The sequence below is a fragment of the Gouania willdenowi genome, chromosome 15, assembly GCF_900634775.1.
Source record: "Gouania willdenowi chromosome 15, fGouWil2.1, whole genome shotgun sequence".
NCBI classification, from domain to species: Eukaryota; Metazoa; Chordata; class Actinopteri; order Blenniiformes; family Gobiesocidae; genus Gouania; species Gouania willdenowi.
In genome coordinates this window covers 5,567,361-5,594,176 of record NC_041058.1, presented here as the reverse complement: position 1 = coordinate 5,594,176, position 26,816 = coordinate 5,567,361, and the positions used below count along the sequence as shown (strand labels likewise).

The 26,816-nt window shown below is 38.2% G+C and overlaps 1 protein-coding gene across 1 annotated transcript in view; it reads right to left on the bottom strand.

Moving 5' to 3' along the window:
- atrnl1a (attractin-like 1a) overlaps positions 1 to 26,816 on the bottom strand; it is a 230,695-nt gene that overhangs the window by 148,813 nt on the left and 55,066 nt on the right. Inside the window, exons 18-21 of the mRNA XM_028469441.1 lie at positions 25,427 to 25,618; positions 17,029 to 17,268; positions 16,099 to 16,236; positions 8,484 to 8,577 (exon numbers count right to left, since the gene is read on the bottom strand). Coding sequence (XP_028325242.1) covers positions 8,484 to 8,577; positions 16,099 to 16,236; positions 17,029 to 17,268; positions 25,427 to 25,618 — 664 coding nt within the window. The remainder of the gene's footprint in view (positions 1 to 8,483; positions 8,578 to 16,098; positions 16,237 to 17,028; positions 17,269 to 25,426; positions 25,619 to 26,816) is intronic.

Sequence of the window (26,816 nt, the reverse complement as noted above, 5' to 3'; positions counted from 1 at the left end):
CTAAGTCGGATCAAAATGAATAGTTTTTTCTTGTCTAATAAAAATATTATAATCATGCCACCTTACTAAGAACACAACCAGACATCGTGGGTCCTGATAAAAAAAAAAAAAAAAAACCCGCTCCACACCTTTTGCCATTTATCAAGACTTTTTCAGCAGGCTATTAAAGTGCCAAAATGGATGACGCGTACCTAAAATGACTCCGAACTATGGATAGGAAAATTATTGCCTAGCAGTAGGAAGTAAGAAAGTCTTCAAAAAAGTGCTATGATGAAGAAATACAATAGTTATTATAATGCCAGTGATTTCAATGCATCTAACATTTTGTCCTTGCATCATGATGAGGGGGTAATTAGTCTTTTTGAGTGTTTGTGTGTTAATGCATGCAAGAGGCACTCCTCTCAGACTTTAAAACCTAAAACCATGACAAGCAAGACGGGAGAAAATTATTGTAATACAGAAAGTGACAAAGTAACGAGGATCAAACAAGCTTTTGCTAAATGGAGGCAGAGTTTCAAACAAAGGAGGATACAGAGGAAAACCACTATGCACAACAACAACAACAACAAGGTAAAAAGAGGAATTGATTATCAAAAAAAACAACAGGGCAGGTCAAGTTTTACATCTGGGTCTTTTCAATTCTGCTGTAGTGCTGCATTAGGGCACAGGGCAGCGTTGGATGCTGAATATTTCCTTCTATAAAACCTCGGTCAAGGACGAGGCCCTAAACCACTGAGGCTGCAGAAAACAGCAAGCATCCTGACTTCAGAGTTTAGGGTGATAATAAAATAAGAAACGGCAATAGCTACACATAGAAAGGATGCTTACTGTGCAGGCAGATGATAGCTAAAGAAATGGAATACATGGACTCAGTAAATAATCAGCTGGCTGTAGTTTGTCTCCTGCGGGCTGAATTAGATGCTGTAAAACAGACATAGGCAACCCAAAGTAAACGTACAAAATGACAGAAAGAATACATTAAAAAAAATACAAGGAATTACAACATTGCAGGAACATAGAGTAAAAGTACAGAAAATACTCCAAAAACACACAAAACTACTGCAAAAATAAACAAAACAACAACAGTAATACACAAAATGATGCCAAAATACCATAAAACAACAAAAATATACAAAATAACTCAAAATAATATACAAAATTACAGAAAATGAAAACAAAATTACACAAAAAAACTAGAAAAATACAAAAAATTATTCCGCAAACCCACAGTACTAACAAACAAGCAAAACGACAAACAAAAACATATATTTTACAGGAAAAATACACAAAAAGCACACAAAATAACTATAAAAAAAACTCTTTGTTGTTTCCTGTGTTAATGCTCAGATTGGTCATTATTCTGAAAGCTGACATGAATGTTGATAATGTGGCCCTTCCATCAAACAAACATTTTCATGGCCGGATTATTGTGCTTAAATCCACTTGTTGGTTTTAGTTCCCCTCCCCTCTGCTGTTCTGTCGTTATGTAGAATAAAACCACCACGCTGCTGCTACTTTTAACTGTTTGGTGCCTTTCACTGTTTTTTAATGACAGATTTATTATATTGCTTTGTGTAATGTAATTTATTAAGAGAAATGTTAAGAATTTGTAGGAAAAGTCGCGTAAGCTGGGAATTTCATTATTATGTGTCTGGCTGTTAAAAATAGTCGAGACCTTAATAGATATAAATAACAGTTGCTAGAAAATACAAAACAAAATGAAATGAGCGGGTCATTCTGCACTGTGGCAAAAATGAGTAAAATACTTATTGAAAAAGGAAAAACAAAAGGTAGATTTATTGAAAATGTCTTGTTTCTAAAGATGTAGCATTAATACTGTAGTTTTGATACTAACGTACTACTCATACTAAGTCTGACATCAAAAAGGATGGAAAGTATGGAAAGATTAAGTATACGAGAAATACCTGGATGTATACTATATATTGGGACATTTTTAAGTGCACAGTGGGCACAATAATCATACTCAAACGTCCCATGATGCATTGCGAGCGAAACGTAAAATCACCCTGGGACCGTCTTCAAGCTAAAAAGCAAACATTCTCTTTTCAAAACAAAAGCATCTCTTCTTGTCTTCCATCCACCACTGTTAAAGTCAGGGTTTTTCAACCTTGGGGTCATGACCCCATGTGGGGTCACCTGGAAATAAAATGGGGTAGCCTAATATTTCTAATAATAATGAAATAAAATAAACTGATTAAAATTATAGATTTAAATGTTAAATAGTTTAACAAATTACATTTTTTTATGTAAAAAAAATAAAATAAAAATTACTTATTTTTTTATCAAATAAAAGAAAGAATACATAATAGATATACAGTCCAAAAAGTGACAGAAAGCTCAAATAGCTTATATATATATATATACTGTATATTATTTTTTCAAATGAAAACTGTATTCTATACTTTTACTTTTTCAAAATTAAATATAGTTTGAATAAAATTTAGTATACAATAATCTCAGCTGGCACATATTGTTACTTTGTGCACCAATACTGGACACACTATAACAAACATTATCAAAAAATGTATATTAGGAAGAAGGAGAAAAAAAAAAAAAACTCTGGGGTCGCTAGAAATTTGTGACATAAAAATGGGTTCAGGAAGTGGAAAATGTTGGGAACCACTGGTTTAAGTCTTCTCCTTTTTCCTCACCATTTTAGATAAATCCACCCATAACTTTCATTATCTGACAGATAATTTATTACAATAAAACATCAATGGTTTTCTCTCTGCAGTCAGTGCTTTCTCCTCTCTTTTCACTATTTCCATTTCTGTAGTTTTACCTCTCCATCATCGCTGATGTTGCTCATGTCAATGTAGTGGACTTTTTTTTAATTTCTTTTTATTAAAAACAACTCAAGTTGTTTGTGATGAGTGCCATTAAATCACTTGTTGTATTTGGTGCTATATTTAAAAAAAGCTGAATTCAACTGAAGCCCAGGGTGGAGGTTAACATCAAGTCTAGTTATCATCTGTTCTTCAGTCATTTAACACCATAAATGTCTTTCATATTTTTTTATGTGTGTTAGCTCCTCCTCTGCCTGATTTAAAACTACAAAAACCCCCCAAAAAACAAGGGGAGCATGGAAGATGTAACTGCAAATTCAATGTCAAGATCTGCTCATTAAGCAATGATGGAGGAGAACAGAGTGACATCATTTCAAGGCAGATTTTTGACTAAAAAAAGAACTTTGTAGGACTGGAGAAAGCCTATTTCAGCACAAGGAGATTTATTGGGATAAATGTAATGTCATAAATAGCCCCAAGACCTTTATGCAGCTAATAATAAGCTAAAATTGTTTTATCGCTTGTTTTCATCTTTGGTTTTTGTTTTGTGTGTCCTTGCTGAAAACGATGCAAAAAAAACCCCAACTGGTTGCGCTTCCCCTCAGAGAAGATTACAGATCCAGTTTGGTTACAGATAATGATGGCTGATGTAACTTCAGTATTCAGTGTTGGACTGAATTTCAGCAGCTTCGGCTACAGCCAGAGAAACGCCCGAGGAGACGACGTTTACACACGGATTCACCAACACATTGTGACCTTGTCTCAACTCTAAGTTTGTTGCTTATGAAACTAAAGTATCTGAGATGCCCAGAAACAGCTGAGGCCACAATGTGGGGCCAAAATACATCGTCCTCAGATTAGTAGCAGATGTAGCTGCTTCCTGTATGTTCTAGATTATTCTTCCTTCCCAAATTTAGAGATTTAGTGTCAATATAATTAGATTTTATATTATTTTATGTTTCATCTGACACTTTTTAAAATTTTATATTCACAAAATAGTTCTTTTTACAAAAATTTAATTTCAGATTTTGGAGCAAATTCAAGTAAAGACACTATTTTTCTTTACAATAATAATTAAAAAAGAAACAAATTTAACAAAATTGTGAAAAAAATAAAAAAAATTCAACATATGTAAAATATTAATAAACAAAGAAAGTAAATAGCAGTAATATTTTTATTTTTTTTAAATCATGAAATGATGAAAATAAAATTTAATGAAATTAATAATTAACAAAAAAAAATATGGTTAATAATTTTTTAAAAATTCTAAGATTTTGTGATGACTTGTTGATGTGGGCAGTTAGAGTAATTTGTTTTTTAATTTTAATTTGAAAATCCTCAAATGGTGCTCGAACTAAGACTCGATCAATGCACGTGTCTTTTGCAGACTTCACAGTGTGTTACAATGTCACAGACAAGTGTTGAAAGACAGCAATTTATTGTGGGAGGAGCTTCATAATCACAGAGAGGTTAACATGTCCTTGTTCAATTATCAACAATCACCACTTAAGCTTTAAAACACAAAGACAAAGAACAAGGTGACCTGTTTAGACCAATCACAGAGCATTTCTCACCAGCAGTGCTCTAGGATTCACTATGGAAGCACAGATGTCTGCTTTAAAACATTTTTCATCTTTATTAGAACTCGTACAGTGCCCGTCGGAAGTATGTATTCATATAGTGGGAGGAGCTTAAGTAGAGATGTCAATTATGGCCAAATGAGTGTGTTTGAAGGTAGGATGTATAAAGAGGTGTACATACTCTGTAGTGTTATAAAGGGGTTTATTTGCAGGTGCAAAGTAAAATAGTGTGTGTGTGATTTTGATGGTTTAATTCTATGGGACATGAACATGATACATGTGCTTGTTGTTTTTACTCATTTTTATATTTTTTTTGTTTGGTGCATTTTTCTGTAATGTATGTTTTTTGGAGTCATTATGTGTATTTTTGTATCTTTCTGTTGTCTTTTTGTGCATTTTTTGTATAAATATTGTTTTTTGTTGCCATTATAGTGTGATTCTGGAGTCATTTTGTGTATTTTTGTATCTTTTTTAGAGTAGTTTTATGCATTGCATTTCTGTTGTCATGTTGTGTATTTTTGTATAAATATTTAGTTTTGTCATTTTTTGTCATTTTCATATTTTTTGTTGTTCAGTGTCTTTTTCTGTAAAAATGTTTTTTTGGAGCCTTTTTGTATATTTTTGTGCATTTCTGTTGTCTTTTTGTGTACTTTTTGTATAAATATTGTTCAGTTTTATGTTTTATTTTAATCATTTAGTATATTTTTATTAAAAATACCTCATGGCACAGAGATGAAGATGGAGGAGGAAGTGGAGTCCATAACCCCCGATTTAAAGGAAGTTTGGGATCACAGGAATAACTTTAAACAACCATGAAATATTAACCTAAATAACTTTTAGCAGGACAAAAACATTTTTAATATTATATATATATTTTAATATTTAATATTTTTTAAACCTAAACAAACTGCGACACAGTGACATCATGACCCGGAAATATCGCGCTCAATACCGAGAGGGAGTCGTAATCTTAAATCTTAAAATTAAAATGAACATTTTTTGCAGCCCCCAAAGCAAATCCCCCCAAATTTTAATTCGAGAAGTTGAAAGGAATATGAAGCCCAACATGATACATAAAATAACTCTCAAAACACACAAATCAGCAGCAAAATGCACAAAGTACACAAAAAAAATCCAAAATACACAAAATGAGTCATAAAACATAAAATGATTAGAAAGACAAAAACTACTGAAATAAAAATGACTTCAAAAACGCACAAGAAAAAAAAAAAACAACACATTACAGAAGGCACACAAACACAACAACAAAAATACACAAAGTGACCCCAAAAAGGCAGAAAATTACAAACATGCAGATAATGACAGGGAAAAAACATAATTTCAACAAGAACAACAAAAAATAACAAAAACATCAAAACCACAAAGACAAAAGATAAAACCCTTTTTTCCCTGCATTATTGTGTGTACTGTTGTTAACACTTGGTATATTTTACTATGGTTTTTTGTGTTTTTGTTGTTATTTTGTGTACTTTTGTCAAAACTGTATATTTTAACATGGTTTTTTTTGTGTTTTTGGAGTAAATATGTGTATTATGTTTAATTACAACTTCTTAAATTACTATTTTTGGGGAGGATTTTTTTGGACGCCGCACAAAATTCAGTTGCCTTCAACTGATGTTGACATTACCTGTTCTTTGTGAGAGATTTCTGACCTATTGATAATATTTGACAGGTCCTTTGATAATATTTGACAGGTCCTTTGATACTATTAAAAAGTGCATTTCTTTGTGAACACATCGATGAACGTCTTGTTTTTCATTTAATAAGAAACCATTTGGAGAAAGTGTTTGTTGAGTGTAGTATTGAAGGTCACAGGCTGAGTGACGTGCGTGTGTGTGTGTGTGTGTGTGTGTACAATATGTCCTCTTTCACTATAGGCTGATTCACTTTGACAGTGGACATGTGCTCAGCCTTTTAGTGGAAGCAGTCTTTGCTGTGGTTCACCTTGGTGTCAGGAGCAAAACGAGGCTTCACCATCATTCTGAGGTTGTTCTGAGGTCACAGGAGTGAAGGGCAAAGATTAAGTAGAGAACTGAAACCTTTAGATTGTCTGAAACATCTGGGATTTGACACGTTTCTTGGGTTTACGGTTTCAACTTTGTGTAGTTTGCAAAAAAAAAATCGGTTTGATTGCAAGTGGCTTGAAAAATACAGAAAAAGGGAGCAGTGCAAGTAGCAGCTCTGTTAATATTGTGCTGATTGTGTGGAGCGTTAAATGGAAAGAGTGTTCCCTGATGGCTTTAACAGCCACACAGCAACAATGGATCTGAAATGGTTTGAGTAACACAGTGACCAGAGTAAAGTGCTTCACATTTTACCAGAACTCAACCTCACCACATCCAAACATCTGCTTCTGATGTCTTGCTGACACTTTTAAGCTCAATTTGATGATTTAAAGGTGTTGGATGTAAAGATAAATCCATAATATAGTCGTCAGAGATCAATAAATTAAAGATCATTTGCTCAAAAAAAAAAGATGTAAAAGGATGAAATTGCAGTTTTAAGGTTTGTTTTTGTCTCCACTGTAAACACAAGTGTTTTAATTCATTCTCACTGACATTTCTTTGCCCTAAAAGGTGGACAGTGATTGGATTGATTCCATTTTTGTTGCAGTTTGTTCACAGCATTCGCTGTGATATTTGTGATTAATCTTGGCCGGATTCAGTGAAAACACTAGAAATGCGGTGGGAAATCACTTTGGCAGAGTTTTTTGGGAGAAAACTCAAGAAAGAATGAAGTAAAAACACGTCGATGGCAGGTGTTCTCAACCTTGGGATCGAGAGACACTGGGAGGGGGTCGCCAGATCCCTTCAAGAATCTCAGAATATTTTGTGAACATTTAGAGCCCATTTTTGCTTATTTTCTTTTCACTATATTTCATGCTTATTTTTGCCAATTTCACCACATTCACAATTTTTCATGCCTATTATTTGCCAGTTTAAACTAACCGTTCCGACTTTTTAAATTACATTACCCTAACTTTTTTAATCGTCTCCAGCAGCTTTATGATCCAAAATCAAAACAATTTGGTTTCAACAAAAAAGCTAATTTCGAATGCAAACTCCCAGTATTTTATGCATTTAAATAAAAAAAATAAAAATAAAAAAACAATCTGGGTGTCATTGTGAATCACTGCAGTGTAACCAGTAACTACGGTGAGAAAGAGTTTCAACCATAGACTGGTGGCTTCGTAATTAGGAGTCAGTGATGATTGGCGTAGTTTTTGGCAGTTTACGCAGTGTTTTGGGTGGTTTAAGGTGGTGTTTGAAGCCTGTTTGAAGCAGCCAGGATGGGAGGGGGGAGGGGGGCGGGCGGTTCACTTGATGAGCAGTCCCCCCCCCGGAAATATTTCCCCATAAAAAAATGTTCCGGTGACAGCGTTTCGTATTGATTCTGTCCATTTTCGTGTTCAACAGTGAATTCTGTTTTCATTGGTCAAGTTCGTGATTCCGTCCGCGAATCCGTTAACGTGGATTTTATTAAGGCCCTACATAGATTGGATGAAGAAGTCTATAACTATAAAAAACCATCCTCCCATCCCAACCATAGACAGCGCCATCCTCTGGTGGTGGATGAAGAGGGACACATGCTAATGGTGTCAGCTTTAGCTGAGAAATATCTGTGTCCAAGAATCCATGACACCATCTGAAAGGTTGTTCTCCACAACTGGAGACACCTTAGGTCCAGAACCATCTCGTATCCTTCCTGACAAGGCAAACATGCTCATTTTTCAGCACAAAAAATGTTAATCTACCACAAGTTGATAAGTGCAGCTGTACTTTTGGTTAATATGTTCTTTTTTTACGGAAAAATTGTTTGTTTTATGTCTGAATTAGTTTTGGATCAAGTTGTTTAAGTTCAAAAGGAGAACTGTATTTGTAGCCAAAATGTAATATATTGTACATATTATTATCCAGTGAAAACAATCAATAATAAAGAGTTAAAGCAAGCAAATACATTTGTATTATTTCATTCCCTCACCCAATGAGAATCGGTAAGGAATCAAATCGATAAGCAGTATCGATATTGGAATCCCATCCCTAGTGAAGATGATTGAAAACATTGGAGCACTTACAGCTGACATTGGTCTCCCTTGACGCCCTTGGTTGTACAGAAACACTTCCCTGTGTTGATGTGACAGACATTGGCGTGGCTGTTGCACTTGCAAGCTGAAAAAAAAAAACAAACAAGAAATGGGTTCAATCGTACATATACATTGATATATTGATCAAAAACAAACCTACTAATGGTTTCAAAATAAAGCTAGATATATATATAAAAAAAAATTCACACTTCGTTTTTCCTTTCATACAAAACATTTTTGTGGAGGAGTAGAAAACAAAAAACAAACAAATCCATAACCTTTGTTCCTTATTCCACCAAAATGAACAGGCACTGTAATGTATGCAGTTATTTCAGGTCAAGGTAAACATTTACAAATAATTAAATTTTTCATCTGACCCGGTTTTGATTCGATCACTTACATAAGAGGAAAAGACCGGCTAAACGCTGCTTTGAATATTTTGAGTGTCGAAGACAAACAATGTTGTGCAGTGGCGCGTTTAAATGTCAGCTTGCTGAAAGTCAAATTCCTCAGACAGAGGCAACGACAAGAGCGCCGGCTTCAATAATAAAACACAACCTTAATCTATTAGTTGAAATGAGATTGACCCGTCACCATAAGAGAAAACATTTTCAGAGCCGCGTGTTGGAATGTAAGGCTTTGGCTTTGGGAGATAACGGGCCATCGCAGAACGTGGCTTTTAGTCTAGAGATAATGGACGAATCACAGGTGTGTTCACTCCAAGCTTGGGTCACCCTGCTGCTCATATATTATTGATTTATAAAACCACCAATAAAGATGGTAAACAGGCCAAAGCCAGAAAATACACACATTCATCCACTCAAACACATTTGAAATGGAGCATTAAGGAAGAAAAAGTCAGAAACACAGATTTCGATCAGTGAATAAATGCCACCATGATTCAAACATCTTCAAATTGAGGCATTTAAACATTGTTTTATTAAATCAAAAATTTGTAATGCATGTCCAAGTATAACATTTCCATTTTATGGAATATTAAGGACTCAGACCAGGTGAAGGGTTAGCATGTTTAATGGTTACTTTCTTGATTTCCCTTCAAACATGGACAAGTTGAAGTCCAAAAACAGAGTTTTCAATGACATGTTAGTAAGGTTGTGTTACCGTTCTTGGTCTTGAGACTGGTTTAGAAACCACATTTGAGGGTCTTGGTCTTGTCTCAGATTCCAGAGTATTTATATTCTGTCTTGTCTCGGACGAGCCAGACTCAGAAATTTTCAGTCAAGATCAGTCGAGATCAGCGCTGATCTGCTATTCTTCAAATTCATCAATGTGATAAGGTGAACCTTTTGGAACTGATCCTGATTAATTAATGTTCAAATGTGACTTCAAACATTTAGCGTTAGCTCACTGATAGTCAGCCTCGTTTGGTCGGTGTGAACACCTAAACGAAGTCTAGAGCAGATCAAACAGGTACATCTCAGAGCGATTGTTTCTGTTGGTCTCGGAGTGTTTCCAATCGAAGTCGAGAGCAATTAGGAGCGCTGTGAACGCAACTGCTCTTGGAGCAGTTCAAACACAGGAAGTATCGGCAATGACAAGAGAGAGATGTAAATAGACTTTTCAGGAGACAGAACCCCCGTAAGGCTTGTGGACCTGATTCTGTCTCTCCTTCCACCTAAAGCACTGTGCTGATCAGCTGTCTCCACTGTTCAGACATTTTTAACACCTCACTGGAGACATGCACCGTACCAGCCTCCACCATCATTCCTGTCCCAAAGAAGCTGAGGACCACAGGACGATGCTGTAAACCTGGCTCTCCACTTCATCTTCCAACACCTGGACTCCCCAGGTTCCTACGCCAGGATCCTCTTTGTGGACTTCAGCTCTGCTTTCAAGACTATAATCCCAGCTCTCCTTCACGACAAGCTTTCCCAGCTGAGCGTGCCAGACTCCACCTGCATGTGGATCACAGACTTCCTGTCTGACAGGAGCCAGCTGGGAAAAATCATCTCTTCTTCTGGGACTATCAACACTGGATCTCGTCAGGTCTGTGTTATTTCTCCTCTGTTCTTCTCCCTGTACACCAAGAGCTGCACCTCCTCTCACCAGTCGGTCAAGCTTCCGAAGTTTGTGAACAACATGACCATCATCGAACTAATCTCTGATGGAGACGAGTCCGTCTATAGGTGGGAAACAGACCGGCTGGTGTCCTGGTGAAGCCAGAAGAACCTGGAGCTCAACGCTTTAAAGACAGTGGAGATGATAGCACAGAGACTCTACAGTGAGCTCTGTGGAATCCTTCTGCTTCCTGGGGACCATCATCACCCAGGACCTCAAGTGGGAGCTGAACATCAGCTCCATCATCAAAAAAGCTCAGCAGAGGATGTACTTCCTGTAGCAGCTGAAGAAGTTCAGTCTGCCAACAAAGATGATGGTGAACTTCGTCAGCTCCATCATCCAGTCCATCCTCTGCTCCTCCATCACCATCTTGTACGCTGCAGCTAGGGCCAAGGACAGGGCCAGACTGCAGCGTATCATCCACTCTGCAGAGAAGGTCATTGGCTGCGATCGTCCCTCCCTCCAGGACTCTGAGGCGTGCAGGAAAGATTGTGGTCGACCCCTCCCACCCCAAACACAATCTGTTTCAATCCCTTCCCTCTGGAAGGAGGTTTCGGTCCATCGGGACCAGAACATTCAGACACAAAAACAGCTTCTTTCCGTCTGCCACCCTCCTCGTGAACACAGGCCCAGCCACCCATAAAGAGATAGAGATAGAGAACTTGGATTGAATATTACTTCATCAGATTGAAGATTTAAACCAGTAGTGTCCAAACCCAGTCCTGGAGGGTAGAGGATTCCAGACATTTTCCTGTATAAGATGTGTTGAAGCAAACAAAAAACAAACATTTGAAACCTCCAGAACTGAGTTTGGACAACTATTAGGAAACAATAAGGATGGATGGATAGAAAACGACTTCATTCTCACTTTTATACACGGTTGGCTCTTGTATTAGATTCTAGGAATTCAATGAACCCGGTGATTCAGTCAGACTGTCACTGTGTGCACAGATACTTGTCATAAAATATAATCCTCGTCATCCAAGCAGGCTGCAGGCACACGTTATATTCTCATGCCTGCAGTAAGCAAACTCAATTCAGCGAGGTGGGGCGAGAAGAACACCCCGAGGTGAGGGCTGATGGGAGAAGAGAATGAGGGAACCCGTCACGCGTCACAGATGCTGACAAGACAGAAATGAGCGTCAGGAAAGAGAAACCTGGTCTCTGAGGAAAAAAAAAAAAAAAAGGGCTGATTTGATGTAAATCACATTTCCTCCTGACTTGTGCAAGTACCCAGAAGAGAGAACAATTTCTCACCCCGCTGCCTCGGCACGTACACACAACAACAGGAACAGAGACGAGTGTGTGAGTGTGTGTGCACGCTTGAAACCGCAGGTAGAGGCGGGGAAATAAATCATTGTGAAAATATTGGAGAACAAACCTGGCTGTAGTGCTTATCTATTTCTACAGTTGGCTCAGTCTCACTCCTCAGGGATTTAGAGTTAGAGCTAGAGTCAGGAGCAGGAGAAGAAAACCAACTTTACGCTGCTGCTTCCTTTTACTCTGAAACACTTTACGAAACCTGCACACTTTAATGCTTCACTGCTGCTCTTAAATATTTAACAGTTTTTTGGTTTTTTTCACCTTGTCTGCATATGCTGTCAAAGGTCAACACTAGAAGAAGTGCAATCTTTTTAAGACAGCAAACCATGTTTTGTTATTGCTATTAAATAAATGAATGTATTTTATTACCAGCGGGCCCAGAGTCAGCAGGGACCGGACCCCAGGCCGGAAGGACTCGGAATAGAAGCAGCAGCGGGACCAGCCCACCCAGGAACGACAACCACATCCCCAGCCGCCTAGGGCACCAAGGGGACGCTACGAGTCGTCCCGCCGGCGCCCAGGCGCACCAACCGGGCCCCCCAGAGTGCCCCAGATCACCCTTTATCGATGCTGCCCGTGCAATGAGCCCCCCTGACTTTAGCAATAACAAAGGCTCATCCCCCCCGCTAACAGCATCATCCCGAAGCACCAAGCAACCCAACCCCGGCACAGACACCAGCATCTATCAGCTATTCTATGAGCGGATGTCGAGAGCCTCTCGGAAACCTTTTTTACTCTGTGGAACCGAGTCATTTGACTGAATTCTCGGGAAAGTGGGATGTGCTATTTGGCGCGGATTACGTGGAAAGATCCGAATCTGGACGAAATTGAATGTCTCGCAGAATGATGTGATAACACGGAGAATACTGGGAACAAACTAGAACAAAAAAAATGGTGCAAAGCAAATCAATGTTCTTCTTTTCTGGCAAAGAAACACAAGAAATTCCAGTAAGAATGAACAAAAACACTTCAATGCATCTGTCTACGGGACTCCACATCCCACAATGCAATGCAGTGTTTTATGGTGGAGAGCAAAACAAAGTTTCAAAGAGGAATTTATCTGTAAAAATTTTTTTTTTAATATTATCATTATCTTTTACTTTCCCAGAGGTACAGTTGGAGACACACACACACACCAGATATGATGGGGTTAGTTAATCATCTGTCAAAGGGACAGTCTCTCCTCTGTCTGCCCTCCATCTCTTCCTCTCCATCCATCCCTCTATCTCCTTCACTGTCTCTCCATCCAAGGGTAACTGTCCCTTTTTGCTGATATCAACCTTGCGCGAGTCACCACCTGTTTTTCTTTTTAATCTTCTTCTATTTTCCTGCCCTTTCTCGGTCACTGCCTCCTTAACCTTTCCATCGCCTCTGTAGCTCCATGAGCCGAGGCCTTACTTCCCTCTGTGGAACCAACAAAGCAGTCGCTCCATCATCGGCTCCTCTAATCGGACACACTTGACAGGCTTGCAGTCCTTTAGCCCAAGGTAAATGTGGTGATCCCTTTAATAAAGAGAGATAGAGAAAGATGGGAACGGATGGGGGGAGGAGTGGACTTATAATAAAGGACAAGGTGGATGACTGGGTTCCAAAACATGAAAAATTGTCCTGAAGTATTTAAATAATGTGGCTTAACTAACAGGAAACAGGTAAGCTGGCTTTGTTGAGTAAAGCATCAGAAAAAAGGTGAACAAACAGGCAGTGATAAAAAAAAGAAGGAGGAAATAAAAAAAGAAGCAAAAGTAGACGGGGAGAATGTATCACAGACGCATACATCTGTCAGACAAAAAAAAGCCGCCCGGGACACAGACAGCAGTCGGCTCAGGAAATAAGAAAATGATTAAGAGCGATTTAATGTCACGCCGTTGCCGCTGCAGCCGAGCCAAAACGCACATCTGTCACAGGAGAGTGATGTAGCTGCACCCCCCCCCCCCACTCTCACTCTCAGCTCCACCACCACTGATGCGTTTCCTAACTCGCTCCACAAACTCTCTAACTACATCCGTCTCCTACAGAGCGCCGCTCTCATCTCCAATGGTGACATTTCCTTCTGTTTATTTTGTGGTTTTATATTTTCATATTAGACACTAAAAAAACCAAGGCAAGAACAAAAAACCTACTGCTAACATAAGATAACAATTAGCCTTTTCACATTCTCGAAGTGTGCATGTGCAACCTGGGGGGGGTCATAGGTCAAGAGAAATATAAACATCAACAAGCTCATTCACTCTGTTGATATTTCCAACTTAGCAGCATTTGTAATGTTATTCCATTGATCTTTAGTGTTTTAATAGTGTTCAAATTATTAATATTGCATATATCCAGACTCAACGGGAGGACCAGGGTTTTCTGCTGATGCCACTTTCACCCGATCTGAGCACTTTTAAGAACCGATGGAAGCAGCTCAGCAACAGTATGGAAGCAAAGACAGTCCCCTTGTTTCCACACAGGTGAACCCTGTGATGGAGAAGGAAAACACCAACTACCTGGGTCTGCAGCGGGCAGAATTCGGACTCTACCAGGGAATGATGCACGTATCCGAGCACTTTTGTAAAACCGATGAGAGAAGCCGTATCAAAGCGCTAAACCTTCCTCTCCCAAGCTTTTAACTTATCATTATGTATTTACTTTATTGTTGTTAGTTTCTTTTTCTGACTTGTGTAGTTGTTCAAGCAACTGTAAAGTGTTTTTGAAACACATTTAAAGGAAGTGCACAAGACGGACAGGTCGATAGGTGAAACAGTTTAAAATGTCAGGAAAAAACAGCATTTTCAGCTCGTGTGCAGCATTAGCTTTAGCAGCTAACTCGGTTTTTCTGCCTCAGAGACCCATACCACGTTTATGCAAAAAATCTTTCAAGGAATCAACGTTCAAATGGGTAAAATAAACTAAATCTCTGTCAGACTCGCTGTCAGCCATGGCGAGTTTATCCCTCTTGACCTTTGACCTCATGTGCGAGAACTGAACGAGAGCGAGAGTTCAGAGATTGTTAAAGTACACAGAGTGTTTCATTTCTCAAGCACTAAAACAAACCAAAATAACTGAACATGAGTCAGGTTCCCTGCTCCGCTGGACTCTTTTAGCGTCTTTGAGGTAGTTGTTTTTAAAAGTGCTATATAAAACCAACGTATTATTATTATTATTATTATTATTATTATTATTATTATTATTATTATTATTATTATTCAGATTAACTAGTTCCAGATGACAAAGTCTCAGACTAAGATATATATTAATAGTGGCTTTAAGTGGACTGGAGTATGATCTCTGATCTAAAATGGAGAAAGGCTAAAGAAAGTATTCACGTTCAAGTTATGATGCAACTATTCGTTTTTAGCAACGATTCGATTTGAATCACTGATTAGATTTATGGATGATTTTGATTAATTTAGAATGATTAGCGGCTTGAGATCGATTCAGAATTCAATTCAAAATAATTATTCAACCACTGTGACTGAAATAAACACTGGACAGTTCAGGTGAGGTTTCATAGATTCCTGATGTTTCTTGTAAGGGAATCAGCTATACATTAATTATGGACTTCAACAAACAAGTAAACAACATTTAATGTCAAATATATTCACATTTTATTTGAATAAAATCCAACCAACACTTCAGATTAAATTAATAAGATCTTATACTAGATGCATTTTCAATAAAAATACATATTAGCTTTATCTTACTCTTCTGTAATAAAATACTAAAAAGCATATTATTTATTTAAATTTAAGTACCATATAATGGAAAACATCATGATTCAACAACAGAAACCAAAAATATAATGAAATGTTATTGAAATAAAAAAGATAAAAAATAAAATTTTATGGTTTATTTATGATCGTACTAATCCCTCACTTTAAAGTTTGTATTTTCCTCATATTATTATGTTGTTCTTCCCATAATGATGATATTTCTGACATGAATCTGCAGTAAATGTTGACATCCCAACATGTTCAGCAATAGCATCCATGCAGCACTGGGTAAACTTGAATTTTTGTGTGTAAAATGTCAATATATTTTATATTGAGTGTGAATTAATATATTTGACTCCATAGGTTCAGTTGTGAAATGTTTAATGTTAATAATCGAACATTGGGATAAGCAGATGCTAATGCTAACACTGTGTGGTGGATGTAAGGTTGATGAGAGCCATGTGATGCGATGATGATGATGATGATGATGAAGATGAGCTTTGTGAACTCACCGTTACACTTTCCTCCATTGGTGGGGTCGCCGTAGTAACCGGACATACAGCTCTGACAGTGAGATCCTGAGGTGAGGTTCCCACAGTGTTCACAAACACTAGCATTCACACACCTGCTGTGACCGTTACACTGACACGCTGCAAAAATAACACACACACACACACACACACACACACACACGCACGCACACGCACACACACACGCACGCACACGCACACACTTAGACAAAAGTAAAATACACACAACACAAAAAAAAAAACACTTTGAAAAGGGTTATTCGTTTATGTTCGAATTGGGCTAAAAATGTTTGCTTTTCTAATTTATCAATACTAAACTATTTCATGTAGCAATGAGAGGAAAACAATTTCATATTTCATAAAATAGAACAAATGATGGAGAAAATGTGGTCAAGATTGTGGCTTTTAGAATATTTATTGTTTGAAGGAGGCCAAGAAACAAGATAAGAAAAAAATGAGGAAAAAAAAGAAAAATGAAAGACGACAAAATAAGGGGAGAAAATGAGAGAAAAAAATGAAGGAACATAAAAAGAAAAAAATAGGAAAAATTAAGAAAGAAGAAAACACTTGAATGGAAAAAAAGAAAGAAAATAGGTAAAAAGAAGGAAAAAAAGAAAAAAGATAAGAGAAAAGGAAGAAAAAGGGAAAAAAGAAAAGATAAAAAAAAGAAAAGAAAAGAAGACAAGAAAAAAGAAAAGAGAAAGAAAAAAAAAATGAAGCAGGCCAAACATTTTTCTCAGCAAAAAGTAAATATTCCAAATGTTTCATACATTTATACATTAAGAGCAGCGACCAAAAGACCTTTAATTAATCGAAGAGATATCAGTCGCAAAATAACCACTGTTCCTTGAGAACATGCCAACTAAACCTACAGGATATATATCATCATCATCATCATCATCACTCACTGACCAGGACATTGGATAAAGGCCCAGTTGAATCCTCTTTCTGACGAACAAAGACCCTGGTCCATCACCATGTCCCTGTCTCTCAGTACGTCTCGGTTTCTGGGTCCAGATTTGGACTTCAGTGGTCCTCGGTAAGAACCCTCCACGCAGACGCCCTTCCCTGTGTCACTGGGATCACCACACCAGCCACATTCCACCCTCTCCAGACATTCAGCACAGGTTCTCAGAGCTGAGCAGTTCAGAGCTGAACACAGAGACAAATAGAGACAAAGGCTGTTATGAAATGAAATGGAGATACAACAGAATATTTGTGAGCCATAATAAATAAATAGCCATAAAGATCTTTCTCCAAATCTTACATTTCCGTTTCTCATCATCCACATGCTCCAGTCATCCATCAGTGTTTGCACATCAACTTTTTATTAAAATGTATCGTCGTTATCTCTATTGGGCTTGCTGTATGGCCCATTATCCAGTGCAAATTTATCAACCAGGGTTTAATCACAAAAGTGAAATCAATCAGTGCTTCTGTGTGAGAGCTTTGTCTTTTCTTCATTTTCCAGTCCCGTGTAATCAGCGCTCTTTGCTACTGTGGTCATTTCAACTCCATATTTTAATTCCGCCTTTGTTGTAATCTTTGCGTAATTCAACAAAGATCAAAGATGTCTACATTTCAACCGAAATTAGTCAAGGCTATCTATGTATATTAACATGTATTATCTGATGTAGGCTATAACCTTTAGCCTCTTGCCTCAAGGAAAAAAAAATCCACCAACCTCCTTCCCACACAGGGATTCATTTTTAAGGTGTGTTCGGAACACTGAACGCGATTTCAGCGACTACAGTTTCTTAAATCGCCCGTGATAAGTCGCGTAAACACATTTTCTCGCTTCATTGCTTGGATGTCGCAACCAAGCGCCACTCAAAGTCAGGCGAACAGTTCCAAATATTTAACTTGGAGCAACTTCCAGCGACTCAAATCGGGCAATTGAGATGCTTAAATCGCACAAGTTGCATCGCTTGAAGGGAGGTTGCTTGATGTTGCGTCATTTCCATTGATGTTGAATGTAATCTAGTCGCCAGAGTCGCTGAAGTCGCGTTTGGCGTGAATGCAACTTAACACTGATTTGCCCCAACCACAAACCATTGACGTCAATTGATTTGATGAACTTCATACTATATATAGTTTATTATCAGTGTTGGGACTTACACATTACAAAGTAACGCATGAGTATAAAACTGCTACTTTTGTCGCTTTGTTATCTTTCCTGTACGGTGCTTTAACTGCATTACATTTTATTGGTTATGACATAGTTCTATGTGTTCTGTTTCTATACACACACACCAACATGTTGTGGCCGTATTTGTGATCTATGGACTACACAGATCGTCATGGTGCCACCCTGTATGACGAGTTCCTTCTCAGTTAGATATTCTCACTATTTATCAAGTTATCGAGGAAAAGACGAGAACATTGTAGTTAAATGTAAGACGTGTCTTAGCTCAAAGGTTCCCAGAAAAAGTATTTATAACTTGTGGAAGCATAAAGAAGCTACTGTAGAAGCTAAAGAAGACACAGTTAAAGTGAATCAAGCAATAGTGGCTAGTTTTGAACTTTTTGGTTTAAGTAATCAGTCACCGAGTCCCTTTTTAGTGAAATAATGAATAACAATAACTAGTTAATTGTTTATTTCCTCCACCAAATATTTTCAATAGTGTTTATTTACTGGTTGTTGTTTTTTTAAGTATTTAACTAATTTAGACATGATTCTAAATAGACCTCAGGGTGTGGAAGATTCCAATTTTGGAGGGAATCCAGATCAAAATAGTGATTCCGAATCAGTTGACCAATCTTTCAGGTTGGTTCTTCTATTACCCAACAGAGTTTGATCTGGACTGTTTTTTAAATAGGGGTGCCCGTACATTTGGACCAAATGTATTGTTATTAATGGGGATAGAAATGTCTTTCAATTATTTATTGTGTGAATGAACATGGTACCATGATCAAGATCACTGAGGAGATTTGGTGTTTGGTGGAGGTTTTTTCTCTCTGATCTTGTCATTTATAGTTTCTTTGACAAAAAAATTAAATTACGGGAATTTCAACTTTTTTTTTAGCCTTGGTCTAGTTTCGTCGGGTAAAGAAATGTTAAATGAAAATGAAAAAAATTATCAGTGAACTAAAGGCTAAAGAAAATTACTAAATTATGTATTTTTACATATATAAGCTAGTATAGAGTATAGTTGATCATTAAGATACATGTACTGTACGTCCATGCAAATCCACACAAACCGCAGGTTGTAACTTTGTAGCATTCTCCATCTACAACGTACCGTCAGGTGACTATAAACAGAGTGAAGCACATCAACAGAAACACAATGTTGTTTTCATTGCCTCTTAAATGTCCTCCATGTTCCTTTGTGTTCACCGGTTTTCTGTTCTTCTTGAGCTCTCGACATTTATGGAGAAATTGACTTTTCATTTCGACAGGTCGAGGAAGGCATTTGTATTCACAAAGAGGATGTGACATTCAGAAACACTTTACAGGAGCAAATTAAAAATGACACTTTTTCTTAAAGGTATGACATTCAATGTTTGCTAAAGAAATCAGAAAAATCTCCATATTAAAGACTTTCTTTGTTAGTGGTGAAGAATAGAGGGTCAATGCCAGGAATGAGGAATCAAGCATTTGGCTTCCTTTTATTTGTGGAAAAGGTTAGCGTTCCGATGTCTAGGTCTTTTCTTATAGCAGTTAAGTTCTACTCTACAAGGCCAGGATGAAATCCATGCAGGTAAGACTTGTTGGGATGTTAACGTTATAACTGAGCAATTGAAGGATTGTTAAGAGTTAGTCAAGGTTGGGCTGGGCGGTATGACCAAAAATGTTCAAACGGTTTCACATTATTTGACAATTTTTTTTTTTCATGCATAATCAGCTGTTCACAGCATTTTCTGGTGGTTGAGAGATGAATTACAGACTGACGATGGTCTATTTTACTCTCATGGTGGGTGAATATTGTAGAATAATTCCACACTAGTAGTAATACAAGCTACAATGAGACACAACCCGACTCCATCTGTTATTAATGCATCCACACATGTAACACCCACTGGCTCTTTGCCCCGCTAGCTTAGCTTTAGCATTAGCGTCATTTCTAGCATCAAATGCTGCATACTCAGAGGTGTGGCGGTTTCTTATGGTGAATAAATTAGCGTTTTGTTTGCAGCTCCACCAGGACTTATTACTGCCAGTATTACTGCCGACAAGCTAAGCTAACAGTGCCTCCGTGAGCATAGACATTATATACATATATAATGTCTATGTCTGTGAGTGTTGTCATCCTGTAGCAGAGGCATGCGCACGCAGGCACATGCACATAAGCAGCTTCAGAGCTTTCAATGTATTTCTTATCCATTTACACCGTAACTAACACCAGAGCGCTACGGTTTACGTTCCTATTTAGAAGTGCAACCATGAAAAGGCTCCGATCGTTCTGTAATCAAATACACCGGTACGGCGGTATATTAAAAATTCATAACATAACAAAAGTATATACTGTACTGGTGTTTGGTATGAACCGCTTACAAAGCCTGGCAAGATAATTTAAATGCAGTTTAATTTGGTTTCCATTTCTAAAACGAGCCCCAGACTATCCGCCGTCTTCCTCTGCATCCCTGATAGATGCTTGGAATCCACGCCTTGTCGTTTGTCAGCTTCTTCATAACATTATTCAACTGCAACAATGCTGATTAATTTGTTCCATCTCCGTCTATGTAATTACAAAACCTCGGCCTCTCCACCTTCTCTCAAAAAGTCTTCTCTGCTACGTGTTTATCTATATTTCTCTCTCTCTCACTCTAAACTAGTGCTCGTGAGGCTTTGTTTACACAGGAATGTTTTCTAGTGAAAAAGCAGGAGTTTTGTTGCATTTTGGCAGTTCTTCCTTTTATTTCAAAGATTCTTGAGAAAGTTGTGGCAGCTCAGCTCTGTGACTTCCTTCAAAACAACAGCCTGTTCGAGGACTTCCAGTCAGGCTTTAGAGCTCAACACAGCACAGAGACTGCTTTAGTTAAAGTAACTAATGATCTACTCTGGGCTTCAGATGAAGGACGACTCTCAGTGCTGGTTTTATTAGATCTTAGTGCAGCTTTTGACACTATAGATCACTATATTCTACTAGAGAGATTAGAGAAATTACTTGGAATCACAGGGACTGCCCTAAACTGGTTTAAGTCCTACCTATCTGATAGGTACCAGTTTGTACACGTGAATAATAAGTCTTCTGTGTACACTAAAGTAAGCTACGGGGTTCCTCAGGGCTCTGTGCTAGGTCCAATCCTCTTCTGTATCTATATGATCCCCCTTGGTAATGTTATGAGAAAATACTCTGTTAACTTCCACTGCTATGCTGATGATACCCAACTGTATGTATCAATGAAGTCAGGTGAGACAAATCAGCTATCTAAACTTGAGGCCTGTCTAAAGGACATTAGGGCCTGGATGGACCAAAATTTTCTTCTTCTCAACTCAGACAAGACTGAGGTCATTGTACTGGGCCCGCGACACCTTAGAGAAACCTATGCTAGCCTAACTGCCCTAGATGGCATTACTCTGGCACAAAGCACAACTGTTAGAAACCTTGGGGTTCTATTTGATCAGGACTTATCCTTCAACTCTCACATAAAACAAACTTCAAGAACTGCCTTCTTTCATCTCCGTAACATTGCTAAAATCAGATCTATCCTGTCTCAGGGCGACGCCGAAAAACTAGTCCATGCTTTTGTTACCTCTAGACTGGATTATTGTAATTCTCTTTTAGCAGGCTGCCCGAGCAAGTCGCTTAAGACACTTCAGCTGGTTCAAAATGCTGCAGCACGTGTACTGACTAAAACTAGGAGAAGAGATCACATTACTCCTGTATTAGCCTCTCTGCATTGGCTTCCCATAAAATATAGAATAGAATTCAAGATTCTTCTTCTCACTTATAAAGCCCTAAATGGACAGGCACCAGTCTATCTCAAGGAGCTTGTAGTGCCATACAATCCCCCCAGAACACTACGCTCTCAAAATGCTGGACTACTCGTTGTTCCATTCATCTCTAAAAGTAGTATAGGAGGAAGAGCTTTCAGTTATCAGGCCCCACTTCTCTGGAACCATCTACCAACCACGGTTCGGGGGGCAGACACCCTCTCTACCTTTAAGGTTAGGCTCAAAACATTCCTCTTTGATAAAGCTTTTAGTTAGGAACCAGCTCATAGCTCATAATTAAGATGCAATAGGCATAGACTGCCGGGGGGGGGGGTCTGGCATGCTCGGTTGGAGAGAGGTTGGAGAGGGCGTTAAGAGAGAGGTCATTTAGGTTAGAGAGGGACCGGAGAGGGTCGCCATTCCTCTTTCAAACACTCCCTCTATGTCTGCTTACTCCCTTGTGTGTTTGCTCCTGTACTCCTTCTGGCTTTTGTCTTGCAGGTCCGTGGGATCCTCAGTGTGGAGTTACAGAGACTCAGCGGCTCTGTCTCCACCCTTTCCTCTGCACACACCCAACACAGCATAACGTGGATGGCTGTTCATCATAGGAATGGGATCCACACAAGGTTCCTGCTGCTTAACAGAAGGTTTTCCTTGCCGCCATGATGAATTCATGTTGGGTGTGGGATACATATGTATGTGTATATACGTATATATGCATATGTGTGTATCCATAAAATGAAGAGTCCGTCCTTAAGACTGCTCTACTGTAAAGTGCCTTGAGATACCATTGGTTATGATTTGGCGCTATACAAATAAAGATTGATTGATTGATTGATTGATTCATTTACACGACAACGTTTTGGTACTTCAAAACTAAACTTTTTAAAAACGGGTTCCAGAGTGGAAGTTTTTGAAAACGCTTCCCTCTCCGTGTCCCTGTAAACAGCAAAACAAAGCTTTCTGTGTCACGGGCATGCGCACTGAGGCTGCAAAGTTAGACCTGACCCGTAGCCGTCAGAATACGGCCTGAACCCATTGCTGCCCGACACACTATTCCCTGTGTGGGGCGCACATGGAGACGAGTTTCTTTAATAACAGCTTTATTTAATAGCCACTCTTTCTAAATACAACTGTAAACATGACAAGCAGCTTCATGTGATGCCACACACACTGCTCAGAGAGCTGCTCTCAACATGTGTGACACACACAGCAACACAACGAGTCAAGAACAAGTAATTTATGCATTTTATAACATCATTTATTAATGTACCAGAGGACAGCCTCCATTCACCTCCTCAGCATCTATTTGTACGTATTTATCGCGCTTATTGAAACACCTTCAGCGCGCAGCGTCCGACCAGAGTCCGTGTTAAAAAGACAGAAATTAAGTGCGACCCCGGGTTTGGTCTAATAGCTCAGTAGGGAGTGCAGCAATGTGACCACATATGCTCAGAATCTGGTGCAGATGTGAAAAACATCTCAGCTGATCCAAGTGATGGTGAAATAAATCGACACTTTGTTGGAGAAATTCAGTTAAAATTCCAAAGAATGATGCACACAGACATTCATGTTTTCTTGAGCGAATACTGCACGTTTACGTTTATTTTTTTTTAGTTTTTAAATTTCTATTATTATGAAAGTTCACCTTCAAAAAAGTTTGAGAACCACTGCTCTATGCATTCTTTTAGCATTTTTTTTTTTTTAGATTTTTACATTTATTTCTACAGTCACAGTTGAAACAGAAGCTTGAATCCACCACACTGTGGGGTTCCCAGGCAGCATATCTTTACATAATCATTAGAATACTTGAATATCTAATAAATACACTTGGCTTTTAGGATACAGTAGGAGCAATCTCTACAAATAATTATTTCTCATGGATGGCTGAGCACAACAATTCTCAACCATCATTGTCCAAAGCATATTGCTGCTTGCTTCTTACCCATAATGCATCCTGGTACCGTGTCAAGCTGCCTCCTTAAAAACACATTTCAAGATGCATTTCGCCGCTCCTCACTGCAATCCATTTGTAAAAAGTGTCAAAACCAGTGGGAACAAATTGATCAAGTGTTCCAAGCATCAGTCTTAAATGCCACAAACATGATGAAACAAACCCTGGGGACACTTTACGGCAGAAGTCACAGCGGTTCATGAAGACTCTTTAAATCTTTGCATAAAAAACAGTGACTTATGTGGATAATAACGTTTGAGCGCTTTGCTCTCCGAGCCTGAGCCTTCTTCTATTTTTAACACCATTTCCAATTATCTGGCTTCATCTATGTTCCACATGGAAAGAATTAACAAAGGTTATTGCTTTGTGCGGCGTAGATGAGAGTGAGTCTGAGGAAAGTAGTGGCTGTGCCTGCAGGGCGTACATGGCTTTTGTTTTAGTTAACAGCAGCAAACACTCAGCTCTACTTTCTACCATTACAGAGCAATAGCTCGCAGCTATTTCTGGTGAACATGTCCATCGTGAGGTTGACGCTATTTACCAAAAATGCTAAAATAAAGTTAAGTGGATGAAGAAAAAGATAAAGCTTGGCCAACTTTTTAATCGTCATGGATCTTAAAGCAGTTAAGACACGACCCAGTCTATACTATAAAATCTCCAAAGAACAATCTATGCTATGCTACGCTAACTACCTACTCAATACTCACTATAGTTCTCTCAGTCCAACCTACTCACCACATATTGCAGAGTTTACAGGTGCTAGTTTTTATAGAAGCCATCAGTGTTGGTTAATGATAAAAGCTACCTTCAAAACATCACAAAACACCATTGTCAGCCAACTCGTAGCTTTTGTGTGTTTTTGCACCAACAAAAAAGTCAGTGATTCAGTGTTATTACGACTAAAAAATAAAACAAAGAAAACTGAGCAATATGAGCACAAAAAGCATCTTTAACCACATTCAAAAGTCAAGATTTGTGTCCAAATACTTTAGTTAAGTTAAAAATTATTGTTGTATTAGAGCTCAGATCTGGCATTTTTACATCGGCCATGGAGGTAATAGTCACATGGGCGTTCATTTACTTGTTTGTTTGGAGAACATCAAAACTATTTAACAGAGTTTGAAAAAAATCCCACCAAAGACAGACCTTACTTAAAATTTTGGAGGTGATCTGGATCAATATACCAATTCTGAATCACTTTCAAAAATAAAAAAAAATCCTGGTTCGTAATTTTTTTTATGAAATGTATAGTATAGTTATGTCAGGTTGGTTCTTCAATGACCTCGCAGAGTTTCATCCGAATTGGATCCAATTGCAATTTTCATTGCAATTTTTCCAAAAACATGGGCTTGTCCATACATTTGGACTTACTGTACGGTTATTAATGTAGATAGGATGTTCTTCCCAGCCATTAAAGTGTGAATGTTCATGGTACCGTGATAAAGGTTGCCCATCTCTGACCTAGAGCAAAGTCTCACCGTTGCAGTCCTGCGTCTGCCACTCCAGACACTGTCCATAGGGAAAGGAGATGACGTAGGCGGAGGAGTCGACGCAGCGCTGAGTACTACCACACCACATGCACTCCATGGCCTGGCTGGTGCAGTTGGAGCAGCTGGTGCGTAGAGCACACGGCGTTCTACAGGAGCGGCCGCTCTGACTCTGTGGACTCCCTGAATGAGAGAACAAAACAGATTAACCCCTCCTCACCCCTCAAACAGGTTCACACAATGTTAGCCACAATGTGGCAACATTAGACGAAGATGTTCACTTTTGGAAGAAACCATGAACATTTGGGGATTTTTGAGTATGCTGAATCCATTTTTAATGGGATCCAAACTGGCAAATCAATGGTTCCCACTAGGGATGTAACGATTCACTCAACTCCCGATACGATTCGATTCACGATACTGGGTTCACGATACGATTCTCTCACGATTTTTTTCATTTACAAAATGGGACTGTAGACAAATTTTTTTTTTGGGAAAAAAACTAGAAAATACTGTATTATTTTACTTTTATTTTTCATTGTCAAAAGAATCCCTTGATAAACTATTCAAAACAATGCAATTTAACTAAAAATAAATCTTGAATTAAATAAATAAAGGAATAACACAAATGAAAATGAAGCCTATTAATTTAAATTCTGGTTCTATAATAAACAATGCAAAACTGCATAATAGTTATTTTTCTTTTAAAAGTGCAACTGAAAATGTATTTTGTGCCTTAACAATTGGACTTTAAAAAAAAAAAAAACGTCATTGCACTGATTTACGTCATATTTGTTTAGACCAGCAGAGGGCGCTGGTAACACAGTGGTCAGTTGGCATGCAGCTATCTTGCAGTGAAGAAGAGAAGCTATGCTAGCAGACAGAGCTAATAGAAAAACGTGACTTTTACAGATATTCAAGTAATATTACAGATATTCTTTCGGTGCTAAAGGGGTAAGGAATCATTTATTAACATATTTAAGAGTAGAAGGCGGCCAGAAAGAAAGTATTAGCAGGCTCCGCCCGCCGCCAACACTTCCGGATAGCGTCCTCTGCTGGTTAAAAAAAGTACTGCGACTCAATTGTCAGAAAATCGATATCAACCGTGATACCTATGAATCGATTTTTAACTGCCTTACGATTAATCGTTACATCTCTAGTTCCCACACAAAATCAAGAAATCCAAGATGGCCAGCATCCATACTGCCAATTTGGATATATATAACTTTGTTTCTATTTTACATAAAAGCATGATTATAATAATTAGAGGTAAGAAATAGTATTTTAAACCATTTCATCACAATCTCTGTCCCAGAAAATCTACATCTTGCCACAAAGATCACGTTTCTCCGTCAAACAAAACCGAAGCTATGGTAAGATT